The following is a 26,873-nucleotide window of genomic DNA, read 5'->3' as shown; positions in this document are numbered from 1 at the left end:
GCCCCATTACCTAGCAACCAAAGTAGCACAGCTAGTCCACGAAAAGTTTAGCCAAACTTTTAATTTTCCGCGATGCCTAAAAAGGAGAATAAATACGGCAACAAACAAGAGGAAGACAAAAGCAAAACAAAGAATAAGCAAAGCGAGGCGGGTCAGGCGGAAGAAAACGGCAAAGAGAAAGATTTATATCTCATTCAAATCCGCTTTTTAAACGAGCAGCTGGAAAGGTGAGGACGAGCTAGCTAGCTAACAGAATAAGGTGAGGACTAGCTAGCTAGCAAACAGAATATTATCATTTTATGCCATCAGATGAACATTTAGATGGAATAAAATACAACTCTTCCTGCTTAATGTCATTAGCTCATTATCTTCCAAACTAGCAATCAATCGGTGTTATGAATGCTATATTAACGCTACCGCCTACCGTTGTTTTTTTTTTTTAGATATAAGCGTAAATGTGAGGATGTGGCAAATGAGAAGAAGGCCTTGAGCAGTCAGTGCAGCGCCATGGAGAAGGAGAAGAAGGACATCGTGGACTATCTAAAGCGCTCCCTGCTGGAGAAAGAGGACGAGCTGGATGAAATGTCCCAGCGCCTGCAGGCTTTGCGGCGGGAAGCAGACGAGGACAAAGATGCCCTGAGACAGCAGCTGGATCTGGAGCGACGGCAACTCGGGGGACGCATCGACGAGCTGGAGGAAGAGAACGAGAGGCTAGGTAGCCCCAGGTTCTCTTCTCGGGTCCTTGTTGAGCAAAAGTTGACAAAAAACGCTGAGTGAAGGAAGACAGGAGCACTATGCTGTTTTTGAGAACCGACTGCTATGAGGTTGTAGTCCAGGGGTCAGCAACCTGCGGCTCCAGAGCCGCATGTGGCTCTTCAGCCTCTTTATTGTGGCTCCCTTTGCGATGCTTGAATATTTTTAACACCCGAGTGGGGAAAATGCACGTCTTTTGTAATGAGTTTTAAAAAATCCAACTTTGTCTGAGACCATGAATGCATCCTGAGTGAGTTCTGACTGCTATCCAGTTCAGTACATGAAGAAAAACAAGTAATACTTACCTACAAATCTAAAAAATAAATTCGAGATAATTTAAAAACAGCGGCATGGGAACTTGTTTTTACGTTTACAGTAGTTTACACATACATTTATGTAAGTTTATCTCCAATACTAGCAAGAGTACTCCAACTCGTCTTTTCTTATCTGAACTACTTTGATACCCCCAAATTCCCTCCAATGTTGTTTTAAACATACTATATGTTTTGCGGCTCCAGGCTATTTTTCTTCAGTGGGCATTGGGTAAAATGGCTCTTTTCATAGTAAAGGTTGCCGACCCCTGTTGTAGTCCAACCCCAAATATGCCCGACAAAACCCTCCACATGACATAGGAGGGCTCTGCTGTTTTTAAGGACCCGGTCCAAAAAGCTCCTCAAAGACTCTATTCAATATGTCAGGTGCCTTCTGCTGTTTTTGAGGATCGCGTGTGAAAACACAAGTCAAAAATCTCTATATGACATGATTGTCACATGGGAATTTTTTTGTTTTTAGGAATCTACCGCAAAAAAAATGTGTGGTCCGCTGTTTTTAGTGATCTGCTCCAACAAAGGTCCTCCCCAAAAATGCTAGTCAGATCGTGGATGTGACAGGAGTGCAAGGAGAACCGCTAAAAGATCATCGATGTGACAGAAAAGGCCCGTCAAAGATCCTCTATATGTTAGGTGCCATCTGCTGTTTTTGAGAACCTACTCCTAAAACGCTAGTCAAAGATCCTCTAAATGACAGAAGCCATCTGCTGTTTTTGAGGACCTAGTGCAAAAGCACAAGGCAAAAATCTCCGACATGGTTTCAGCAATGTACCGCAGAGAAGGTGACAGGAGTGCTCAGCTGTTTTTGAGGACCTCCTCCCAAAACGCTAGTCAAAGATCCTCTATGAAAGGAGACGTCTGCTGTTTTTGAGGACCTAGTGTGAAAAGACAAGTGAAAGACAGGTGCGCTGCTGTTTTTAGGACACTACCGCAAAAATAATTCCAGTCCAAAACCGTCTGTGACAGGAGAGCTGCTCTTTTTAGGAATGCACCACAAAGACCATAGTCAAAGATCCTGTATTTGACAAGAGTATGGTGCTGAGACTACTTTAATGGCTGCCATGCGGTGTTTCCATGTGCCAATGACGAGCCGGGTGTTTGTCTGCCGCCCCCTAGTGGCGAGGCTGGCCACAGTGGAGGAGTTTAAGAAGCAGAAGGAGAAGATGTCGTCCGACGTGGAGCTTCTGGAGAAGCAGCTGGCCAGTCGGGAGGCGGAGCACGCCGCCGCCATGCATGCCATGGAGATGAAGGCTCTGCTGGACAAGAGCAGGTGAAAAGCTAACGAACATCACCATGTTCTTGCCTGCTCCAAGATGGCCACCACAGCCGACCTCTGCCCTCCTTCTTCCCGCCGGACAGGCTCATCGATCGGATGGACGCCCAAGCGGCGGCTGCGGCGGCCGACGTGGAGCGCCTGATGGAGCGCAAGCTGCCGGAGACCACCAGGAGGACCGCGCAGGAGAACCAGGAGGTCAAAGCGCGTTACGCTGCGCTCTCGGAGAAGGCCCACGACCTGGCCCGGGAGAACGCCACCCTGCGAAAGCAGAAGGGCCTCCTCGCAGCTGATGTAGACGTCCTGGAGAGGACGCTCAGTGAGATGTCCCGTCAGAGCTGCGTCCGCAAGAAGGTCAGACCGAAAGGTTTCAACCTTCAGGAAGTTCTTCTTTGCTGTGTCACGAAAGCACGGACCTCGGCCAGAAACTAAACTACTTTTGATCTTGGACGTCATTCAAAGTGCCGTGGTTTGCAGTTTTTTTTTTATTAACAGATTGGAGTACTTAATAGTATATAATATCATGTATATAATATTATATGTTTACATTGTATTCACTTAATTTTTTTTTACTTTAAAATGTGATCATTTACAGGTAAATTATTTTTCTGAAAAGTTGACTATAATAATAATATTAATAATATACCTTTGGTGGGAATGGCAAAACTGCAGTTTTTCAATGTGATCCAATAACTCAACTAATTTGACTTTATTTTAGTCATATTTTATAATATAATTTTATTTATCAATAGTTTTTGAAAAACATTTTTGACGAGGTTGCGAAATTCTAGATAATTTTTTTTTATTGGTAAAAAAGATTTTAGGTTTAAAGATTACATTTAATAGTTTCCTGAAAAGTTTAATAAAGTTCAAATATTTAAAGTTGCAATTGAAATATTTTTATATTATACAAACATCAGTTGGGGGGAGAAAATGAAATGATTTCTTACATGACATTTAAATGACTCATTTCTATGGTAAACAAAAAAAGTTTGCGTTCCAGGAAGTGCGGTGGTTGATGTGGCTGTAATGGCGTCTTCCCTCCACCAGGTGGTGCAGCAGCTGAGCGCAAAGTGCCAGCAGTTGCAGATGAAGGAGATGAAGGAAAGCGACCGTGACTTGGGAGCAAAAGAGGAGGACGTCGGAGCCGAGCCGGAGGTGCTCAGGTTAAGTACCGTCAAAAAAAAAAGAAAGCCGTGACTCATTTGATACAAAATGTTTCTTTTCCAAGAGTGCACGAGGAAGACTGACGACATCACTTCCCTCACGTTTTTCTCTCCAGAAAGTGCCACGCTTCCGCCACAACCGCGACGGCCCGTCCGGAGGCGAAGCTACAACAGGAGAGGAAGAGGAAGTCCGGGACGCGGCGTGTCGCGGTGATGAAGGCCCGTGCAGGCATCCAGTGCAGGCCTTTGGTGTAGATGTCATTGTTGGCCTCCGCCACTAGGGGGTGCTTGTTTGCCAAGTGGAAGGAGATATTACTTCATTTAACCTTCGAAAATGATTCCATTTACGGCAAAATGTTATGATGCACTTTTCATATAACTTAATTTGAAATAAGTATTTTAGTACACGATAAATATTTTTTAAAGCTGTGAATTGACATCAGTCATTTTGCTCACTTTTCTTGCAGATGAATGACTGAATGAATGTAGATGAATGTCCTGATTTCAAATAAATCATTTGAAGATTCATTTTTGTATGGCTGGAGATGTAGAATGTACAAAAATAGTTTTCTTTGCTCAGTTTTACACATGACTATTTTTTCATACAAATATTTTACATTTTAATACACAATTTTGTGGCAAAAGTTTGGATACAATGTTTTTGACAAATGTATACATTTTTAATTGAATTAATTCATTGAACCTTTCAGATCTGAGATACGGTTTTGCTTTGAAAATGAATATCCTTTCTTAAAAAATGCTATCAATTTCCTCCTGTTATTAATATCGGCAACATTTGTGGCAGAAAATAAAGAGAAATGTAGAAACTAACTTTGAAAAGATGTTTATTGTTACACGCTGACGGCAAGGTCAGTTTAAAAGGACACAAAGTGGAAAGAAAAGAAAAGTGGACTATAATATGTACAGTGAAATACATCTACAGTATCTGCTTTACAAACTAAACCTTGATAAATATAGTACTTCATGGATCTGCAATAATAATAATAATAATGATACTGTACTTTTAAATAGATAGAAAGGATTTGTATAAAAGTGGATCTCATTGGCTGATGTTGACACCAGAAGTATGTACACCAATTTTATCACATTGGGGTGTGTGTGTGATGGGGGGGGGCAGAAAATATAATTTGGGGACTGTTGGACTGCAAAAAGAGAAAAAAAAAAGTCAGGCTAGCTGGTCAGATTCACATTAAGGCGTCTCTCATAAGGCCAACATGGGTGCGCTAATCAAACGCACCCCTGCGAGTGGGGCTGGGCGACATCTTTCGACCCAGTCGAGGCGTTCCCTGAAAGAGGACACACACGTCACTTGCATGCTTGCGTCTATGGAAATATGCGTACAGGATGCACGAGAAAAGAAAGATGGCAACTCACTGGCGACTGAGCTTTGGAGAAGTTGACGTGTGCGTAAAGCAAGACGGCGATGTCCTTGTGTCCCGCCTCCAGAGCGATTGACAGAGCGTTACTCTCGTCCTGGAGCAAGGAAACCATCAAAAGACGATCATTGGATCATATTTCCCATTGATGCAGAACCCGGGGGTCCCCAAGTCTACTTCCTATGTCTATGTTTCGAATCAAATGCTTTTTGCACATTTCAGGAAAAAATGTCGAAAACTTGATTTGCTTGACTCCATTTTTAGTATTACGCTCAATTGTTTCTTCCAAAACCAAGTACTTACATTTCATTTCTTGGCGGTGAAGGAAGTTCGACTTTTACGTAGGGCATTCTCGTTTTGTTTCGTTCCAAAAATATGTACAAAAGTCTCTAAAAATTATTTTGGTGTAAATGTTGTCAATATTTTTATGAGTTATTCCAAAGTTATTCTAAACATTGCCGATTTAACATTATTATTTTAGCACAACTTTATACTTATTACTTTTAATATACATTTTAAAGACAAACAGTAATAATTATTTTATAAACAGACTATTAATTAAATTATTGTTGAATAATTCCCCATTAATATTATATTAGGATTATAAATAATTTTGTCATAATAATAATGTACAGCACTGCTTAGTCTAAACTGTTACATATTATTATTTACATATCACATAAATTGCCAGAAGGAAAACTAAAATAGAATAAATTGAATAGAAATGAAATGGCCTTTTTCTATGATATGGTTAAAAAGAAATATTAAAAATTAATATCCATTGAATATGGTCATATCTATTTTTAACACAAGCGTTAACATGAGATTTTGTTATTTTATTAGAAAGGTATGATGTATGATGAACTCAATTCAAATATGAAATTAATAAAAAATTAAACTAACAAATATTTGAATTGAATTCAAATCTTAAATGAAAAAGTATTTGATGAGAAAGGAAGGATCGATTTTTTATGCTTCATTCAACATTCATTGCAGTGTAACGTTATTGTTCAGCCTAAAATAAAGTTATGTCCAACGTCAGCATAAAAATAGCATCACAGTGTGCGTGTGGGGAACATGATGGACTCACGCTGTCGCTGAGCGTGGCGTCGCAGTCGGGTTGCGCCAGCAGCAGCTTGACGATCTCCACGTGGCCGTGCTCGCTGGCGCACATCAGCGCCGTGGAGCCCTCGTCGTCCTGCACGTTGACGTCGGCGCCGTGAGCCAGCAGGGCGCGTACCATGTCCATCCTGCCGTGGCTCACCGCCAGCATCAGCCCCGTCTGACCCGCCTGGGGGGTTCATCACAGACATCATTAGACCCTGACTTGCCATGTTTGGGCGGGTTATTTATATTTATAAAAACAGCAGTTTTTGAGAAGCCTGAAAATGTTAGGTGTGGGCACTCCATAAAAAAATAATATGTTCATAACCCTGACTTGACTTGTTTACAGTGTGTGTGTGTGTGGGGGGGGGGGGGGGGGGGGGATTTATAGTATAGTTCGAAAAACAGCCATTTTTGAGCAGCAGACATTTTGTCCTGAGGACCTGAGGAGTGTTTTTATTTTTTTTACCTAAATGGATAAAATGACATCATTAATCCTAACTTGACTTCCAATGCAGTGGTGGAATTTGAGCATTTAGATTTTTAACACATAAAACTAATTTCCAAGCTGCCAATCATCAACCGTGACCGACTTGTTTCAAGTTGGAAGCTTTTTTTTTTTTAATGGTTTTTATTTGACCATTTTTGTCATTGGAGTTCCACGTGTGAGTGAACTTTAAGGAGGGTCCAAATCAGACATTCCCAGTGTTGACCACTAGAGGGCGCCACAACACCACAAAGTGTTAATAATAAATCGGCAGCCGTGATGCAGTGGTCCCCCTGTGACCCGCTGCCGCCCTTTGACCTCTGAGCCCCAGCACCCACCTGACTGGCTCGGGCATTCACGTCTCCTTTGCTGAAGAGCTCCTCCACAATCTGCATGTCCGTGGGCGTCTCCACGGCGGCCAGCGCGGCCAGCATGATGGGCGTGTAGCCCGCCTTGTTCTGCTGGTTGACGTTACACGCATCTGCAACACGTCAGCATCACGTCAGTCAGTATTAACGTTTTTGAACGTCCGCACGCGTCCTTCAGTCTCTCGCACGACCTCTCGACCCTGCGTCGTCAGCCACCCACCTGCGTCCAGCAGCTTCTTCACCACCCTGAAGTTGGAGTGGGACACACTGTAGTGCAGCGCCGTGTTGCCGTTGCCGTCCGCCATGTTGACCACGTGGCGCAGCACGGCCGGCGACACGCCGCCGAAGCCCGCCAGGTGGTCCTCCACCGCCGCCGCTGCCGCCGCCTTCTGGCTGGACGCACGGAACCACTCGTGCTGCACCGTGTTCAGGCACGTCCTCTGGAGGAGAAAAGACACGAACTTCATCCTTCGGGACAGCACAGCACTCCTGTCACGTAGAGGATCTTTGTTATTGACACAGGTTCTTGTCCTATAGAGGATCTCCGATCTCAGTCGGTGCAGTATGTCCTTAAAAACAGCAGTACCCTCCTGACACATAGATGATCTTTGAATGGTGTTCTTCAGTCAGGCAATCCTGTCATATAAAGGATCTTTGGATCTAAAAGTTGCAGGGCATTCTTGTCATATCAAAGATCTCCGTTTCTGCAGTATGTCCTTAAAAAAAAACATCAGGACACTCCTATCAAGTAAACAATCTTTGAAGGGTGTTGCCGTTGGTCCTTAAAATCATCAGAGCGCCCTCCTGCCCTATAGAGGATCTCCGACAAGTGCAATTAAAAGAAGATCACTTCTTAAAAACAGCAGTGTTCTTGTCAAATAGAGGATCTTTGAGAAGGTTCTTAAAACAGTAGGGCAATCCTGCTGTATAGAGGATCTCTGACTGCTGTTACAGAAAGATTCTTAAAAACTGCAGGGCATTCTTGTCGTATAAATCATTTTGTCATGCAGAGAGAATCTCTGATCTCAGGTTGTGCAATACATCCTTAAGAACAGCAGAATGCTCCCGTCGTGTAGATGATCTTTGAGTGGCGTTTTTGCAGTAGATCCCTAAAAACAGCAGAGTGCTCCTGTTATAGAGAGGATCTTTCATTAGCATTAAAAAAAGCAAAGCCCATCACAGAAGAGCACTCCTGTCAAATAGAGGATCTTTCCTCAGCATTTCTGTCACAGATCCCTAAAAACAGCAGAGATCCTCGACTTCAGGACCCGCTGTAAAAAATGTCAAGAGCGCTCTCGTCCTTTGAGAAGCTTTGACTGGCCTTTTCCGACAATTTCCCAAAAAGCAGCAGCATTCCCGTCATCTTGGAAAAACTGTGGCTGCTGTTTTTAAGGACCTGCAACAGATTCCAAAAAAACAGCAGAGCGTCGTCGTCCTAACTGAAGGTTGACCTTGACTGCAGACAAAAAGCGAGCTGCTGTCATTGAGAGGATCTTCATCTAGTACTTTGCAAAGAATGGAATAGGAAATAAAGTACTAGTGAAGTACGTACTGTGTAATGTACTATGTACAAGAAGGATGGAAGTATTTCTCACCAGGTCTTTACTGCTGACCTCCTTGGGGTCGCTGAGGTGAACTTTGAGGACGTTGCACGCGGCCAACATCTTCTCGCTGAGTTGGTACCTTCAGGAGGATCATCACAGACATCAGTAACATCTCCACGCATCCAGGGTGTGTGTGTGTGTGTGTGTGTGTGTGTGTGTGTGTGTGCGCGCATGTGTGTGTGTGCTGACCTTTCTCTGTTCTCCAAACTTCCCTCTTCCACCTTCACGTCCACATCCTCCGCCCCCTCCGGCTGAAACTCGTCCCTGACGCTCTTCTCCTCCTCCAAGTTCCGGCATCCGTCCTTTTCCTTTCCATCTTCTTCCTCCTCATCCTCAGACGAGCTGCTGTCCTCCGAGCTGGAGTCGTCGCTGGACGTGGTCTCGTATCTGAGCCACAAGGGGGCGACAAAAGCAACATGCACATAAATAAAAGGTGAAGACACCAAATGTATTACGTCATGCTGAAAGAGGTGTCCTACTCACCCTCCGTTCACGCCGACAAACTGCAGGTTCTTCTTGGTGCTGCTGGAGTCCGGGGGGCCATCTTTTTTCTTCATGATGGACTTCAGCGATGGCTGACCTAAGACAGGCATCATTGAAACAGGAAAATATGGCCAAGCGTGGTGGAAACAGAGGAACAACTGTGGGACGTCCCCTGCTTTGTGGCTTAAAGGGCCCCCAAAGCCACTTTTTCATCAAGTTTGGTTGAAGAATTCTTGTTACGCCAAAGGACTACTTTAATGGCGTAGTGACACATGGCCACACCTAAAGGTAACGCCAGGCGTAGCGTTCCTTTCCATCTTGCTAAGTCCAAATCCAGGAAGGAAGTACAAAATACTGTATATATATATATGTTCTAGTTCTAGTCATAGATGTACCCGTTACTACAACAGTATGTACTGTATGACCATTAAACCTTAGGGGAGGCGTCTTCCACCCAAGTCTCGATGCTTTCTAGGGGCCCTCTTAAAGGGATAGTTGGGATTATTGACATGAAGTTGACACCCCCATAAGCAGGGAAGTCGGTAACAGCGACTCATGCCCCACTTCCTGTCCTGAGCAGAGTCCTGGTGGGATTTGGGTGTTGGTCCCCCCTCGCCCTGCCCCCGGCGGTCTTACCATGCAGCGCTGTGGACATTTGCAGGTCCATGCGGCTCTTCTGCTGGGCCGCGCTGATCTGCTGCTGAGACAACGTCTTGGCAGGTTTGTCTGCGTGCGTCTTCTCCGTCCGGCCGCAGGAGACCGCCTGAACGCCAGCTTCTGAAAGTGGGCGGAGTCAACACACAAGCACATGATAATAAAAATTCATGTCAGCTGAGCAGTTTGCTCCTGACCACCATTACAACATTGGTTCTGGTGCCGTGTGCTTACTTTCTACGCTTCCCGTTTCACTTTCTCATGCACTCCCAATCATTATTTAAGACAAAACTGCAGTAACTTCTAACAAGAACGAAGTTGAGATAGCTGGAGAAGGAAAAAGAAGTGAAGGAAAAAACTGCTGTAATTTTACAAAAATAGTCCAAATATTAATAGAAAAGTCGGATTTGAATGAGAAAATAAGAGAAACTTGCAATATTATGAGAAAAAAATCATTTTAGTAGTACATAATGAAAAAATTGAGGGAAAAAAATTGAAGTCCTAATATGAGAAATAAAACCCAAAATATATTTTAATTAGGCCACCAGAAAAAAAGTTAATATTGTAATGAATTCAACATATGAGAATATATCCATTAATATTTTTAAAAAAGTACGATTATTGAAGAATTAAAAATTTCATATTTACTTATATTGAAATAAATATTTATCAATATATATATATATTTTTTTTTTTTGCCATTTTTTCATATTAAAACAAAACTGGGGGGGAAAAAAAGAGCAAAGCCCAAAGTTGACACTAATAATATCACAATGCTGAGATTATTTTTTATATATATATATATAATTCCAAGTCTATCTCCATGTGTCCACTGTTAGGACTGCTGACTTCCCAAACACGACAAAAGCTTAGCGCACCTCCACTTCTTTGGCACACCTCCACTTCCCTAGCGCTCCGCCACTTCCCTAGCGCACCGCCACTTCCTTCTTCCCTGCAGTCTTGAACGCGGCATGAGGAAGCGTGTTAATTGACAGCGCTAAAATGAAAATCTGTTTGCATGTTTTGACGCTTCTCTGTTCCTTCTGGGCTGTGGTCGCCAGCAGTGTGAGGTCGTCCAACATTCCAGAAGGAGACCCGAGGCGAGGCAGCACACAGGACAAAAGAATGTGACTGCCAGCGTGAGAGCAGGTTACGCAACGGTGAGGGAGGAGGCGGCCATGAATCAGCATTAGCAGAGGGAGGGAGGCACGCTAAAAGACAACAAGAGGCCGATGGGTGCGACTGGCTCCCAAAAAGAAGTGAGCTCATGGTTTGGGTGGCGTCCAAAATGCCGGACCCAGCTGTCATGGTCTGATACAAGGTTGTCCCGCTAGCTTATCTGTCGTGTTTGCACTTAAAACTCCGCAGGGACGAGTCGATCAGCACTAGGATCAAAAGTCATGATGCAACATAAGCTCTCACCCGAGACCGCATCGTCAGCCTGCAGCTCGAAGAGGTCCTCAACGCTCCCACACTTCATGGCCGAGTTGATGGACGAGAGCGTGCTGACCAGCTCGCTGTTGATGGATCCAAACTGGGACTGGGGCTGTCCGAAGGCCTCGGCCAGCTCGCTGTAGTTCTCCGCCAGCAGCATTTGTTGCTCTTGTAAGAGCTTCTGCACCCTCTCGATGTAATGGTCCAGCCTGGCGCCCCCCTGGCACTCCGCTTGGGCTGGCGCCTCCACAGTCTCCTTGTCGCCTGCGACAGGTTCAGGGAACTGGGAAGGCCCACATGCTATGTTGCGTGTTTTTAAGCCGATCAAGAAGTTCTCGTGAACGCTAACAGGACCCACTCCGCATTCCTTGGTTTTGGTAGAGCTGGACTGGCCGAGGAGCTCTCCCACATCTGTGGCGGTCCCCACGGCGACTGAACGCATCTTTGCGCCCGAGTGCACGTCCTTGACGAGTCCCTCCCCTGCAGCGACCGTCCTTGTTTCAGTGGCAGCGGTGTTGGTGTGCTTGTCGCAGGTGGACAAGGCGGCGTCCGTGCAAGAGTCCGTCAGCACGGTGGTTTTTGTGTTGGTGGACTTGCTGACGACTTCAGTCTCGGTGTTGGTCCGCCGACTTACCGATTCAGGGGCAGCCATGACACAAGAGTCTACCTTGGCAACGAGGTCTGGGTCGGTTCCTTGCGATACCATCGTCCTGACGGGACTGACAACGACGTCCACGGTGCAATCTCCGCAGCCCAGCGATCGCGACTCCTTGACCAGCTCCATCATGGGTTTGCAGAAGGCCAAGCAGCTTACAGACTCGACCGTGTTGACTCCCACCTGACTAACGTTGAGGTGGACGCCTTCCTGCTGGTGCTGTGACTCCACCGAAGGCAGATCCAGCGAGTTCTCAGGCCCGACGCCAACAGTATGCACACTCGGGCGACAAGACACTCCGACAGAGAAGCTCTGAGGAGCTTCAGCGAGAACAACTTGGTCACCAACACCCTGACTGTGCACCTGAACTTTGGCCTCCACGCAGACGTCGTACATCTCAGGCCTCACCATAAAGCCTTTGTCAGCCTTTTTCTTGTTTGAGCCCCCGGCCGCTTGGAGCTCGAGTTTTAGCTTGGTCATCTCCATCTGGTGAGTAGTTTCTTTCAGCTGCACCTCCAAGTGATAGATCTTCTCTTTCAGAGCGTCGATGGTCTGCTGCTGGAGCTCGATCTCCTTCTCGGCATCGTTGGACACGCCCAGCATGGCCTCGTTCACACCCACTAAGGCACTGCGGGTCTCCAACCGTTCCGTCGTGACGCCTACATCCCGACGGCAACTTGCTTTTGGCACCTGGACTTGAAGGTTATTCATGTTTTCATCAGTCACGACACCAACAGACTTTTGGAGGGCCTGATTCTGATTGACGGTCTGACTGTCAAATCCAACATTGTCGAGCGTGGTCTTCTCCAGAGCTTGGACCTCAGCAGCAAGACGCCGAAACTCTTCAAGTTGCTGAGCGTTCTGTTGCTGGGCTTCGGGCTCAATGATGTGCAGTACAGTTTCCTTTTGGAAGGGGCCCGGGTTCTCCATTTGGTCGGCACTGCCTACGCTGTAAGAGCGCTTGCGGAATCCACCAGGAAGTTGGTCTTTGGATTGGGCAGACAATTGTCTTTTTTCCTCCTGGAGAACCGCTATCTTGACCTGTAAAATGGGAATGGTCTTCACCTGCTCTTCCAACTCCTTCAGTCTCTTGAGCGCGATCACCATCTGCTCCCGGATCTGCTGAAGGTGTAACGGGCTGACGTTGGTCACGGGCGTGGCCATGCCGGAGCTCAGGGGACTGTGGCGGATGGAGCTACCCACGGATGGTGGATAATAAGGGTTGTAGTCTCCATTGAGGAGGTGGCCATTGATGGGCAGAGGCTGAAAGGTGCTGGGAGAGATCTGACTTGGCACCACGGACCCAGAGTATGAGGACAACGAGCTGTTGGAGCCCGTTCCTCCGAAGCTGGCGAGACGACGGCGGGGCAGCGGAGGCTCGCCAAGCGGCTGCATGAAAAGACGCTCCTGTTCCAGTCTAAGTCGGGTCTCCATGAGGGTCTTCTCCACTTGGGGGTTGTGTCGCGGCGTGAACCTCGGAGAGAGCGGCGGAAGGAGCAGTCTGGCTTCCACCACGCTGGAGTAGGACTGCTGGGGGGCCGCTTCACGGGCCGCCCTCTGGAGGGTGGGCGTCAGCGGAGCGGTTACCTGGGGAGGCTTGGCGCTGAAGAAGACCGGTGACTGCTTGTCGTCGCTGTTGGAGGACGAGAGCGATTCGGTGGACGTCCATTCGGCCCCGACGCTGACCCCGCCGGTGCTTGCCCGTGGCGCCGCTGCCCCTGGTTTGCCCCCTTTGGGCTTCCTCTGGATACTCAGCTTCTTAATGGTGTTGCCCCTCTCTATGTCATCGACATATTTGAGGAAATCCAAGTCTAGCTGGAAACCGTACGGAGTTTCAACGTAGTACGGAGCCACAGAGTCCTTGTTGTTACCGGTGCTTAGACATCCTTGTCCTCTTTCTGCAAAAACACAGCACAGGAAGTTGCATTTTAGCTTGTGTGTCAATACTGCATGCCAACAAATCAACTAAGGGCTATTATTAGAAGACTCCCAGGATGATTAGATGACTAACTGCTTTTTGGGAGGAAAGTTGCTCAAACTTTGACACATCCTCATATTTTGACAGTGCATGTACCAACGTGTCTCGCACCAACGCACAAGAAAGTGCTAGTGAACCACAACTGCAAGCACTGCTTAGTCAGTCCAAAACTATGCAAAACACACAAAGACACATAACAAGTACATTTCATGCTGTGTTGATCAGACATGCAGTTCACAAAGACTTCAAGTTATCATCATCACAACATGGCTGCTTCTAAACAAGTCATTTTTTGCCGCTTTCTCGCAGATTCATTAATCCACCAGAGTTGACCTGCTCAAAGTCCAACCTCCACACGCTCAGTCCCAAAAGTCAGAGTAAGACCCCCCCCCCCGTGGCACTCACACCGGCTGGGCTAAAAGTGGCGTCTTGTTGTTCCTGGTATGTGTGGAACTCAACACGGGCTGGACATAAACAGCCCGGGTCTTCCTCTCTGTGACTTCCATTCTAGAACTAGAACAGAAGACCCCCCCCCCCCACACTGCCTTGTTGTTCACTCACCTCACGACTCTTAGCTTCTTCCCCCGTTTGGCAGCGGGGAGGAGACTATACAAAGATCACACTGTGCAGTTTCTTCTCGCTCCTAGCACTCAACCTTCTCTCCATAAGGGAGGAAAAGGGCCACTATTGGTAGGAACTCAGGACTGTGCAGCACTGCAGCACTATTGGACAGCCGCCTCCTCCAATCCCGTGAGACTCTGAGCTGGGCGCTACCCCTTCCCGAATAAGAGACCTGTTATTCAGCCGGGGGGGGGGGGTTTGAGGGTGAACTCAGTGAAATAACAGTTGGGTTTCTTTTTTAAGACAAACACAGAAAAGCTACTGTGCATGTTTCACACCAGTAAGAACACAGGATATCTTCATCCTGCTCCCAGTATGATGCAGTGGACACCGCTGCAACCGTTATCACAAAGCTTTTCTTCCATTACCTGGGGTGAATTGTCAAGTGTGGAGCTTCAGGTGTAATTTTTAGATGTGTAGCAAAGCCCTTTTTTGCACAAGACACTGGGCAGTTACAGGGGCCAGGCTCATCCAACTAGGACCAAGTCAGAGGTGGCATCATGTCTATGAAAGAGGAGCGTTTTCCTTTATGACATCATAAAAAGCAAAAGAACAACAAGTGAGGGACATTTTTTCAACTCACATAATACTGTCGCTATGTTTTTAAAAGTCACTTTTGTACAATAGCCAATAATATGTATAATAGCTCCTATGATAGTATGTATAATAGCCAATATGATCATTTGTATAATAGCGCCTATGATAGTATGTATGATAGCCCATATGATAATTCTTATAATAGCCCCTATAATATGTATAATAGCCCCTATATTGTGTTGTATGGCTACTTAAACATGGAACCTACCAAAAGAAAGATTAGACGCGCATCTTTCATCAGGAAAAAAAAAAGTTTGTTTCTACATTTTTCTGTTCTTCAGTAATCAGTACTAGAACATTGTTAAGTTTCAGGAAAATATCAGTTCCCCACTAGAAAAAGGGAGGAAAAACGGCTTTTTGTGAAGATACAACTTTCACTTTGACACAATTTTTTTTGGCTTTTGTAAGAGCTCGAATATCTGAACCAACAAATAACTATACCAACATAACACAAACAATCATCAAAATAATCTATTCACATATAAAACAATGAACTGTTTACAATTGTCATGTTAGGAAATGAAGTGTATGTGCATGTGTTAAGATTTCCCAGCCATACGTAACGTTCTGCACGACACACTCCTCCACGCCCTCCTCGCCGTTTTTACGTGCAAAAGATCTATGTCAAGTGCTTACCAAATGCACTTCTGCCCCCTTGTGGCCGTTTTTATAGCTTATAACTGCTTGAAAAGCGACTTATTTTGGTGTGAAGTTGCGTCATCACCTGTTTTTGCTTCTCGTGTCAGCCAGCGGCTGACATATAAAAGACGTCTTTGGTATTGGATGAGTTGCAGTCAGTGATGAAATCATTGAAAAGGACAAAATTAACAAAATGAACATAAAGGAAGTCTAAACCAGGGTAAACAACAGCGCTATCGCTGATTAGCAGTGCAACCTCTACAACCCTTGACCCCGGTCCATCAGATACTCCAAATCTCATGTGATACAATTACTTTGCTGCGTCTATCTAATGTGCCCACTCATCAATACAGCCAGGCCTGACAGGACTGCAGTGGTGACGCAACAACAATCAGCGGCCTGTTTGCGAGGAAGAAAACTTGCACGGTCGTCCTTTTCCTGCTGACAGGAAGCCCTGTGTGACACACGCACGAGCAGGCTGGGGGTGACAGGCGGCCTCGTGGTACCGCTGAGACCCCGCAACAGCTGAGCGATGACCTCATGGATGCGAGGCAAGTGGGGGGGGGGGGGGGGGGTCGACAGCTGTTCCAGTCATCGCTTGTACAGTAATTGCAGTTTACGCATTTGCTACATCTTGTTGTTGCTTAGCAACAATCAAATCCGCTTGTTACACGACATGCTGCAAGACGTTCAGTTTTACAAACTTTGCATTTATAAAAGGAACATATGTAGAATGTAAAAATGCTACCAAAAATAGTGACTTTACATTTAAAAGCAGGGGTGTCCAATGTACAGCCTGGGGGCCCTTTGCAGCCGGCAGCTATGGCACATTGTAAAAATATTATACAGCAAAAATCTGCAGTATTTTGCAAGAATAGTCCAAATATTGAGGAAAAAAATGAAATGTAATCTTGTAAGGAAATGTTACTATTATATTAACATTATTAATGTATAATAATTTAATGAGGAAAAATATCAATTTCGTAGCATAAAGATGAAACATTCAAAAATATGTTTTTAAAGTCATAATATGAAAAACAAAAAAACAACACATAAAAAAATAATAAAATGAGGATGGGGAGTTCATGTTAAAAATATTTATGGGATAAAGTCATAATGACAAAAATGTTTAAAAACAGCTGTGATTTTGCAAGAATTATGTCAAAATATTAGCCTTTTAGTAGCATAAAATGTAAAAAGAAAAAAGTCATAATATGAGAAACAAAAAAAGTTAGAATTTTGAGTAAATTAGATGGGGGGTATGTTAAAAGAATAAAGTCAAAATATTTTGAGATACAAAAAGAAGAAAGTTGAACTAGATTAGACAGCAGAAATGGAAATGAGTCCAAATATTTTTAGTAGCAGAGTTGAGAGAAAGAAAAACATTTTTGAAAAGTGTCATGATAATTATAAGACACAAACAAAACAAAGTGTTATTTGGGAAAAATGAGGTTGGGAAGTTAAAAATAAAAATATTTATAGGAAAAAGTCATAATTTACAAGACGAAAGTTGAAAAAGGAAACTGAAAAACAGCTGGAATTTTGCAAGATAATGTCAAAATATTAAGAGTTAGTCGCATAAAATGTAAAATATTAAAGTCATAATATGAGAACAAAAAAAGTTGGAATTTTGAGTAAATTAGGTGGGGAGGGGCGTTAGAGAATAGAATAAAGAATAAAGTCAAAATGTTATTTGGGAAAAATAACGTTGGGAAAGTTCTAATACGGTAAAAAGTCACAATAAAAGCAGTACAATTAGGAACATTTATAAAGATTAAAAAGAAGGTTGAAATATTTGGGACATGAAAAAAGCTGCAAAAATGGAACACCGAGTTTTCAAGAGTGAAGCTGACGCTAGCAAGAAGCTTTCCACCTCCAGCATACGACAAAGCTGACATGTATACGGGTCTTTCCAAAATATCAAAGTGGCAAAGTTCCATGCTACCAAGACAAGCCCACTTTGCGTATATGCTCATCACTTCAAGGAATAGTCAGGCTTAACAGGCTTCACTACACATCTACACGGTGTACATATCAGCAGCGGATCAAGTGTATAGTAACGCTTCTTGGAGCCACGCACGTCACACACAGCTGTGGACGAAACACAGTTCATTAGCGTTAAAGCTACACACACACACGCACACACTGAGTGGGGTTTACTCAAATTCCAGCATCAAAGCTAAACTGCTGATACTTCATTGAAATTGCTGAGAAATGGCCACAGCTCGACTCTGGAACGGATTATTTCCATTTCATTCGCTTCACAGCTGCAGTTTGCTATGATGATGCAAGTGGCTGGGTGGAGTGGACGAGAGCACACACACACACACACACACACACACACACACACACACACACAAACGTCCACTGTTATTCACACTGGTATTTCCTGGGTTGGTCTACAAGCCCCATACGTCTAATTCATGAGCAGGAAAATGGTGTGAAAAAAAAGTGTGTGAAAGCCTCCCAGCAGGCAGTGTCACACATCCGCTGCAGATGGGTGTGTGTGTGTGTGTGTGTGTGTGTGTGGATGGGGGGTGGGGTTCCTTGCTGCCAAATGCAACAACTGGAACGTGATGCCAAACCAGAGGAAATTCTCGGAATGTCTCACGCTTTTCTCATAGATGGGTAAGAAAAACATGTCTGGCTTAGGGGCTGGGAGGGGGGTTGGTTGCTTGTGGTGAGACACCAAAAGTTCACCACAGACACAGATGCTTTGCAAGCTTAATTAACCCGTCGTACTTGAACACACCACAAACTATATCATCCACATTGGTGCAGTCGATTTCACGGCTGCACCAGTGGTAAAAATGTTTTGCCGGGTCGAATTGGAAAATTAAAAAACACCAACACAACTGAGGCTGCTTGAAACGAGATCTATTGCCTCAAAGACGAGCTACCCTGAATGCACAGATTATCGACACACTTTGAAGGCACCGCCACCCCTCAGCGTGCAAAGGCCCTGAAGGCATCGTCTGACACGCTGCACATTCCTGGAGGGGCCACTCTCCTGTTGGTCCAGCCAGATATGCTGGGGTGTCCGCAGGTGTCTGCCCCGGCGTGTATTTCACAACCAAGCGTGGAAATCTTTCCTACACCAACGTGCATCGAGACACAAAAACCTTCTGTGTGACTGAGAGAGACGGGCGGCGGCACAGAAATAACGTTTAACATCCTTGCAGGGGCCATGTGAGATGATGTTGCGTGAAAAGACAAGACTTTAGACACACGTCCCTTCCTGATTGCTTTGTCTTTCCATGTTTGGCACACTTGCTGTGTACGTTTCAGATCATGGAACCAATAGCCAATGACAACACAAAATGTTGTTAAATAAAACTTTCTATTATTAAGGGAAAAAATTGCACAGCTCCATGGCCCTGTGTGGAAAAGTGCTCCCCCCTTCCCCCCAAGTGGTTGGGCCACCCTTAGCAACAACTGCTATCAAACATTTATGATAACTTCCAGCTGTGGAGGAATTTAGCAGAATTGTTGTCATTCAGCCACATTTTTAAGGTCATGCCACAGCATCTCCATAGGATCCAGGTCAGGACTTCCGAGGTGGACTTGCTGGTGTGTTTTGGATCATTGTCCTGCCGCACAACCCAAGTTGGCTTCAGCTGGGGGTCACCAACATACAGTGCATCCGGAAAGTATTCACAGCGCTTCACTTTTTCTACATTTTGTCATGTTACAGCCTCATTCCAAACTGTATTAAATTAATCTCTTACCTCAAAATTCTACACAAAATACTCCATTATGACAATGTGAAAAAAGGTTTTTTTGACATGTTTTGAATTTATTAAAAATGGAAAACAAAAAAATCACATTTACATAAGTATTCACAGCCTTTGCTTAATACTTTGTTGATCCACCTTTGGCAGCAATTACAGCCTCAAGTCTTTTTGAATATGATCCCACAAGTTTAGCACACCTATCTTTAGGCAGTTTTGCCCATTCTTCTTTGCAATAAGTCTCAAGCTCCATCAGGTTGGATGGGAGACGTCTGTGCACAGCCATTTTCAGATCTCTCCAGAGATGTTCGATCGGATTCAAGTCTGGACTCTGGCTGGGCCACTCCAGGACATTCACGGAGTGGTTCTGAAGCCAATCTTTTGAGATCTTGGCTGTATGCTAATGTCTACTGTCTATATGGTCAAGGTACATGACCAGTCTACTGAGGTCAAGAGCGCTCTGGAGCAGGTTTTCATCCAGGATATCTCTATATATTGCTGCATTCATTTTCCTTCTATCCTGACTAGTCTGCCAGTTCCTGCTGCTGAAAAACATCCCCACAGCATGATGCTGCCACCACCATGCTTCACTGTAGGGATGGTATTGGCCTGGTGATGAGCAGTGCCTGGTTTCCTCCAAACATGGCGCCTGGCATTCACACCAAAGAGTTCAATCTTTGTCTCATCAGACCAGAGAATTTTGTTTCTCATGGTCTGAGAGTCATTCAGGTGCTTTTTGGCAAATTCCAGACGGGATGCCATGTTCCTTTTACTAAGGAGTGGCTTTCGTCTGGCCACTCTACCATACAGGCCTGATTGCTGCAGAGATGGTTGTCCTTCTGGAAGGCTCTCCTCTCTCCACAGAGGAACACTGGAGCTCTGACAGAGTGACCATGGGGGCCTTGGTCACCTCCCTGACTAAGGCCCTTCTTCCCCGATCGCTCAGTTTAGAAGACCGGCCAGCTCTAGGAAGAGTCCTGGTGGTTCCAAACGTCTTCCATTTACGAATAATGGAGGCCACTGTGCTCATTGGAACCTTCAAAGCAGCAGAAATTTTTCTGTATCCTTCCCCAGATTTGTGCCTCAAGACAATCCTGTCTCGCAGGTCTACAGACAGTTCTTTTGACTTCATGCTTGGTGTTTGTGCTCTGACATGCACAGTCAACTGTGGGACCTTATATAGACAGTTATTATATTTCCAAATCATGTCCAATCAACTGAATTTACTGCAGGTGGACTCCAATTAAGCTGTAGAAAGATCTCAAGGATGATCAGTGGAAAAAAGCTGCACCTGAGCTCAATTTTGAGCTTCATGGCAAAGGCTGTGAATACTTATGTAAATGTGATTTCTTAGTTTTCTATTTTTAATAAATTCAAAAAAAGTAAAAAAAAACTTTTTCACATTGTCATAATGGAGTATTTTGTGTAGAATGAGATTAAATTAATACAATTTGGAATGAGGCTGTAACATGACAAAATGTGGAAAAAGTGAAGCGCTGTGAATACTTTCCGGATGCACTGTAATTCATGCTTCCATTTATCACAGCAAGTCTTCCAGGTCCTGAAGTAGCAAAACAGCCCAGACCATCACACTACCACCACCGTATTTTACCATGATGTTACTTTTGTCAGATGTAATGGGATACACACCTTCCAAAAAGGTCAACTTTTGTATTTTCCCAAAGGATCTTGGGGATCATCAAGATCATGAAATTGAGATGAGCCTTGTGGGGTCTTTTGTGACCTCTTGGATGAGTCGTCGCTTCTCTCTTGGGGTCGTTTTGGTTGGCTGGCCACTCCTGGGAAGGTTGACCATTGTTCCATGTTTTGGCCATTTGCAGATAATTGCTCTCACTGTGGTTGGCTGGAGTCCCAAAGCTTCAGAAATGGCTTCATAACCTTTTCCACACTGATAGAGCTCAATTCATCTCAGTTAGGTTTTATCTGGTCTGTTTTTTTTCTCCTTTAATAATGAGAAGTTTCAATTTGTGTTCGGTTGTGTTGTCATTTGTTTGGTGATCTGAAACATTTATGTGTGACAAACATGCAAAAAACTAAGAAGGGGGAAAACACTCTTTCACACGACCCGAACAGTAAAAACGACGAGACATGGTCACCTGGGCCGCTGCCGTTCACGTGCACGGTTTGCGCCATGGCCGCTGCTGTTCGTGCTCAGTCCCACGACAACGTCAAACACATGAAGCAGGGTGGTGCAAGGGCCATGCATCAAGTCCACAACACCATTCAGCCTGCAAAACACACAATCATGACAGGGATGCAGTTAGTTATGGATGATCATTCCTTATTTTGATATTTTAGGCAACACAGGATATGCAACATAAACACAAAACAAGAGAAAAATGTCACAAAGCCATGGAAAATGGAGACAGAATATGTTTGGCAGATGCCGAGGCTTCAAGTGCTGTTAGAAAAAAACATAACATGTATCTCTTAGGTGGCAACCTGTGTCAGAAGGTGCTGACCCAAATCTTGCCCGGCTGTCTATGTCAAAGTAACGGATCATTTACAGCCTGGAACGGTTCTTGAACGCACCGAGAAAAACAGCGTCTTGGCCGTGCACGGCCAGCTTACCTGTCAGCCTCATGTTAACATGTTAACGTCGGCCCTTCCTATGACACACGGCAGACAAGCGGCCCCCAGCCCCCACACCACTGGCCCCCTGGTGCAGGAAGGCTAAGGTTCACGCAGCTAAGTTTAGATGGCGACATCAAATGACAGCTGAGCGATGCGCCGACTAAAAGAGGAAAGAGGGAACCGGAGGGGGGTGGGCTTTCCAGGTAAAAGCTGGCCAGCACATTAGCCATGTATACATGGACCCAAATATTCCAATTGCATTCGGTTTATTTGCTGAAACGGAAAGAATGTAACCTTTATATACACCTCATTCCCATAGAAAAGTGCCAATCCCAATGAATATATAATGGGATTCACGGGGGTGGAATATTCCTTTCCACAATCCGATTGAGGTATCTTGTACCCGCTCAAATGGAAAGTTGTCAGGGTGCGTTCTTCTTCGTGGTGTTTTTCTTCTTCTGTTGTTTATTGTCGGTTGGCAAGCAGCTTTCGTGTGCATTAGCGCCATCTGTGGAACAGAATCTAAACCCTTTTATACGCCATTCACAAGTCCACTTTTATTCAAAAAGAAAATATATATCTATATAAAAACATGTCCCGAGACAGCTGATGAGTTTATTGGAAACGACAGTACGGCAAATGGAAGATGTGTGATTTTCACGCCAGCGTTTTAAAAGGTACAGGTAGAGATACTGCAGATAGGATGCTGTAGCAGGTTGGCCGTTTGCTATTTTTGTAAGCCATAAAACATGAAGGAAGGTCTGAAACATTCCACACAGAAAGAAAGTAACTATCTCGTACCTTGGGTGTCAACCTTGTAAAGCAAAGAAAAGTCTGCAAAAGCTTCTGAGGTGGTGTGTTTTTGTTGTTGTTTTTGAAATCCTAATAAAAGCTGCGGTTGTGGTTTTATTGGAGGGGAAAAGGCCCGGAGACCAACTGTGGTAGGACCGACAACATCTTTGCTGTGCTGTGGCCTCAAGTTGTATTTGGTCATTGCTGACCGTGGTTCCGTGCTGACAAGAACAACAGAGCTGTGCACGTGCAGGTGGACCCAGTGTGTGTGTATGTACGGCTGCAGCAACAGGCGGTAAAGATTGTGTTCCATCTCTTTTGTTGGCAACACTGCCCTCTAGAGGCAGCAAGCGAGGTACAGTACTAGACTGCAGGACTATTTTTCAGGATTCTACTGTACATCCCCGTCCCTGTCATCCTTCTAAACCGGGGTCCCCAACCACCGGGCCATGGGTGGGGCTGGGAAAAAAAAACCATGTAAAAAATGGATGTCAGTTTGGAAAGTATGGGGCATTATTTTATATATAAATTTAAAAAACAATATAATAAATGTAGAATATAATCTAATCTAATATAATATATAATAAAAAAATAATCCCACAGTTTTTGCACGTTTATGTTGTTTATTTTAAGTGGCGAGCTGTCCCACTTTGTTCGCACTTTGAACGCATCATCTAATTTTCTTCCCCACTTGTTGAATGTTTCAATTAATGTTCTTTTTGGAGACGCCTGCTAAGGAGGTTCGTGTAAAAAGGCAGACAGGAAGTGGTGCACAACCAAACCCGTGTGATGAAATGAAAATATCCAGTCCTGCGGTGCGACTCCTAACGTTGCCATCCATTCACTGAAACGCCCCAAAACTAATCAGGCCTGTCTGTTGAGCGCCTGGCCGTGCTCTCGTCCGGCCTTGTTTAATCCGATCAGGGACAAGACCCCAGCGGCGGGGGCCTGATTAACTGGCTTCAGTGTCATTAGTCCTCTGGGGATATCGAGCACGCTAATCCGGGGCGTCTGGGCGTTATCTGGGCTCAAGCGCTGGGACGCCTCGTGTTGATGAAGCGACCGCTTAGCAGCATTTAGCCTTGATTGGCAGAAGATGCGGCATTACGTTAGCGGAAAGCACAAGGTCAAAATATTCTTAAAAGCCCAAATGCAGGGGGGTTGGGTGGGGGTGGGGGAGCGGGGGTTTGAAGCCCTCAAATCCTCATTTAGCCCTCGTTAATTCAGTTTGAACCCTTTGCATGGAGATGAACCACTTGAGCTTCTCCAGAAGGCAGTCCTCCAAAAGGAAGGATGGACCCCAGCTTGTGAAAGGAAAGAAAGGGGAGGGGCGGGGGCACAGCGTGCGGACTAATCCCATTAAAGTGGAGGCCCAATGCTTTGCTCCATGACAGAAAAGGTGGACGGGGGGGTACAGTAAGAGAATTTTCCGATCCCTCAATGACAGCGCTCTAAGCCGTCCGCACACAATACCCCCCCACCCCCCGAAGTCTAATGCAGCCGGAAGGGGGGGGGTAAGGGCGCCCACATTGAGAGGACAACAGATGAATTCAACAAGCCTGCGGACGTCTGATTGCGTACCAAGTACCATCTAAAAGACCATGCTCACGTTTCCTAGTAAATATAGGAACATGTGGACTCAAAGCTCAACAACAACCTGAGGCTGCACGAGTGCAACTGGGAAGCTGTGGTTCACGGAGGGGGAAGATGAATTCCAACATGTGCTGGGCCATTCTGATCCCCTCCCTTGTGAAACAGGTCTCCAACACGATAAGGAGACCTCCAGATCTCCTTCAGACCTGTAGCCGATTCTTTCCATGGTGACTGGTTCAGTTTTCAGAGCTTTGTTTATTCCCCATTAGCATGGTATTAAAACCATAAATGGATTACAAATTGGTCTTTGCCAGCAAATGAGTTATATTAGAGCTATATTAGAGCTCCATGAAGGAGCGCGTTCCCATCGGCAACCCATGGAAGGTGTTTAGAAAGGGTTGCTGAAACGCTTGAAACAAGTGAGTCTGCAAGTTGAATGAAAAAATGTAAAAAAAAAAAAAAATGTAAAAAACAAGCGTTGCCAGGCATGGCAAGGATTGGTTGCCAAGGACGTCCACTACAGGTGAGGTGATGTGAAAGGCTGACTTCTCCATTTCACGCCATGTTTGTGGCACTGTTTATTCTCAGTAAAGCTGCATGTTAGAAAGCCTTTAACAAACTGCTATGCAGAACAGATCAATTGGTGGGACATTAATAGTCATGGAAAAAGTTGGTCATGGTTAAAGTCCGTTTACATCATCATTAAAGGATTAATGATGCTAACCGAGACAGATCTGTACATACGAATGTCCAAGTTCATTTTCAATGGTATTCAGCTCCACTAGAGTTGAAGGACAGGTTTGCTTTCTCCAGGAATGCCACAGCAAAGAGGCCTCACGTGGATGTCAACAGCTTCAGGAAGTTGTTAAAAGAGCAAATGGTGGTCGGAGGTGTTTGCTAGCAGACACTTGATGTGAAGATAAAATGCAAGCTGTAATAACCATGGGACTAAACTGGGACTTCCGTGTCACCCTTTCCATTATCTTAGCCTCGGCTCGTGGTCACGGGGTCAGAGGCTACCAAAACAGTAGCAGGCCCTGGCATGTATAATGCAGGGCTGGATTGTGTCGGGGGTGGGGCAGGGAGGGGGGAGGCCATCCCAGTCTGAGTCATGCTGCTCTAGAACAGCAGTGACATTCCTCTGAAAACACTGCGGCATTATGGGAGCCCTCCGACGGCCCGGGAGGATCCCTGGTGAGAGCACAACAAAAGGATTAGCTCTCAGGGTATTTCTGGGAATTCTCTGTGCCATCTTCCGACGGTAAAAACAATTCTTTCACTGATGCCAAGGTAGTTCAGGAATGCGGTCATAATTTAGGCTTCAGGCACCAGCTGAAAGAAAAACACTGCAGGTTCTAACAATCCATCCAACTTCTTCTCCTTATCTGATGTCGGATCACAAGAGTAGAAGCCTAAGCAGGCTTTTCCAAGCCAGTTGGGAGACCGTGGATTGTCCCCCAGGCTTCCGATTGGTCCAACATGCCCTGAAGTTGAGGGTAAGAATGTCGATCAAACCATTCCTCTTCACCACAACGCACCGATGCAGAGTCCACATCACTGCAGAGGGCGCACCAATCCACCTGTACATCTTGCATCTCATCCTTCCCTTGCTCGTGAACAAGACCCTGAGGTGCTAGGCGCTTATCTAGGGCCCTGTGATTTTGGAGTCGCGGCTGGAGAAGTGGAATTAGCCGATAAACATGGAATCGGCAAAATCGGTTAAATTGCCAAATTGGGAATGAAATGCTGCCATCGTGAGGAGAGGAACGTTTCGGCCTGGCGCACAGCTCCATCGTGGAGGAAAAAGCTGGCGCAAAAAAACAAAAGTTAAACCTTATCTCTTGCGGAGCATGAATGGAAGCTAGCTGCGTTAGCTTACTTTAGCACAGCATGCTAGCGTGGCGTGTGTGCTGGATGAGGGTGTGTACACCTTGTTGTGTTTTACGGTGCCTGTTGACATCGTGCAAGTTCTGAGAGAGATAGGGACATTTATCACCGGTCATCTTAACCGTCAACACACCTATGGCCTTCAAAATAAGAGCACTGTCAGTCACATCCTGTCTAATTGTGTAAATTGTATAAATGTCATAAGAAATATCTTCCAGGAATAACACAAATAGAATTGTATCAGTAACCATGTCATCTTTAACCACGAGCACAGCCATGCTATGAATTCATACGCCTTCAATATATAACTGTGTTTTGTAACAATTACAGGGAAAGATCTAATAGCGCCTTGGTCGTAGAAATCGGAAGCCAAACCAATGGTGGTACTTGATGTCGCCATAATAACGTGAGCTCTCCCACTCTGGTGAAAACATCCCTGTCCACATATTTTCATTTAACTGTGCATTTTCCCCGAATTTGACTAAATAATTTAATCAAAAGATCCCCATTTTCATTTGATGTGAATGCTCGTGAAAATACCACCATAAACAGAAGCATAGCACACAGTACCGTAATGAACTCAAGCAAAGCACGCACACAAGTACCGTAATGATAAACTTTGATATGCTGCCTTCAAGACGTGAAATGCCGTCCCTGACTTTATTGGTTCTCCTTTCATATCTATCTATCTATCTATCTACACATTTCTAAATATCTTTCATTGCACTGCGTT

At 45.0% G+C, this 26,873-nt stretch overlaps 2 protein-coding genes across 5 annotated transcripts in view; one reads left to right on the top strand and one right to left on the bottom strand.

Moving 5' to 3' along the window:
- LOC131128747 (cilia- and flagella-associated protein 157) lies at positions 1-4,305 on the top strand. Its single transcript, XM_058071905.2, has 6 exons — positions 1-227; positions 444-715; positions 2,199-2,352; positions 2,442-2,709; positions 3,406-3,521; positions 3,638-4,305. The coding sequence occupies exons 1-6, from the start codon at positions 73-75 to the stop codon at positions 3,774-3,776; spliced, it is 1,104 nt and encodes a 367-aa protein (XP_057927888.2). The 5' UTR covers positions 1-72; the 3' UTR covers positions 3,777-4,305.
- A 44-nt stretch (positions 4,306-4,349) lies between these two features.
- Positions 4,350-26,873, bottom strand: part of kank1a (KN motif and ankyrin repeat domains 1a) — a 33,146-nt gene continuing 10,622 nt past the window's right edge. For 3 of the 4 annotated variants that reach the window (XM_058071859.2, XM_058071860.2, XM_058071861.2), the window contains exons 2-12: positions 21,391-21,522; positions 11,041-13,605; positions 9,601-9,741; positions 8,965-9,061; positions 8,671-8,868; positions 8,473-8,560; positions 7,098-7,317; positions 6,848-6,990; positions 6,009-6,209; positions 4,917-5,015; positions 4,350-4,828 (exon numbers count right to left, since the gene is read on the bottom strand). In XM_058071859.2, coding sequence (XP_057927842.2) covers positions 4,766-4,828; positions 4,917-5,015; positions 6,009-6,209; positions 6,848-6,990; positions 7,098-7,317; positions 8,473-8,560; positions 8,671-8,868; positions 8,965-9,061; positions 9,601-9,741; positions 11,041-13,605; positions 21,391-21,427 — 3,852 coding nt within the window. In that variant the 5' untranslated portion in view covers positions 21,428-21,522 and the 3' untranslated portion in view covers positions 4,350-4,765. The remainder of the gene's footprint in view (positions 4,829-4,916; positions 5,016-6,008; positions 6,210-6,847; positions 6,991-7,097; positions 7,318-8,472; positions 8,561-8,670; positions 8,869-8,964; positions 9,062-9,600; positions 9,742-11,040; positions 13,606-21,390; positions 21,523-26,873) is intronic. The other variant, XM_058071857.2, reaches the window with a different exon arrangement.

Source organism: Doryrhamphus excisus, linkage group LG3 (assembly GCF_037039965.1).
Source record: "Doryrhamphus excisus strain RoL-2023G ecotype Guam linkage group LG3, RoL_Dexc_Guam_v1.1, whole genome shotgun sequence".
Lineage (NCBI taxonomy): Eukaryota > Metazoa > Chordata > Actinopteri > Syngnathiformes > Syngnathidae > Doryrhamphus > Doryrhamphus excisus.
The sequence above is the reverse complement of the archived record's forward strand: the minus strand, read 5'-3'. Positions and strand labels throughout refer to the sequence as shown.

Coding starts and splice junctions, on each gene's coding strand:
- LOC131128747 (XM_058071905.2), top strand. CDS start 73: ATGCCTAAAAAGGAGAATAAATACGGCAACAAACAAGAGGAAGACAAA. Junction 228..443: donor TTAAACGAGCAGCTGGAAAG/GTGAGGACGAGC, acceptor TTTTTTTTTTAG/ATATAAGCGTAAATGTGAGG. Junction 2,353..2,441: donor GCTCTGCTGGACAAGAGCAG/GTGAAAAGCTAA, acceptor CCCGCCGGACAG/GCTCATCGATCGGATGGACG.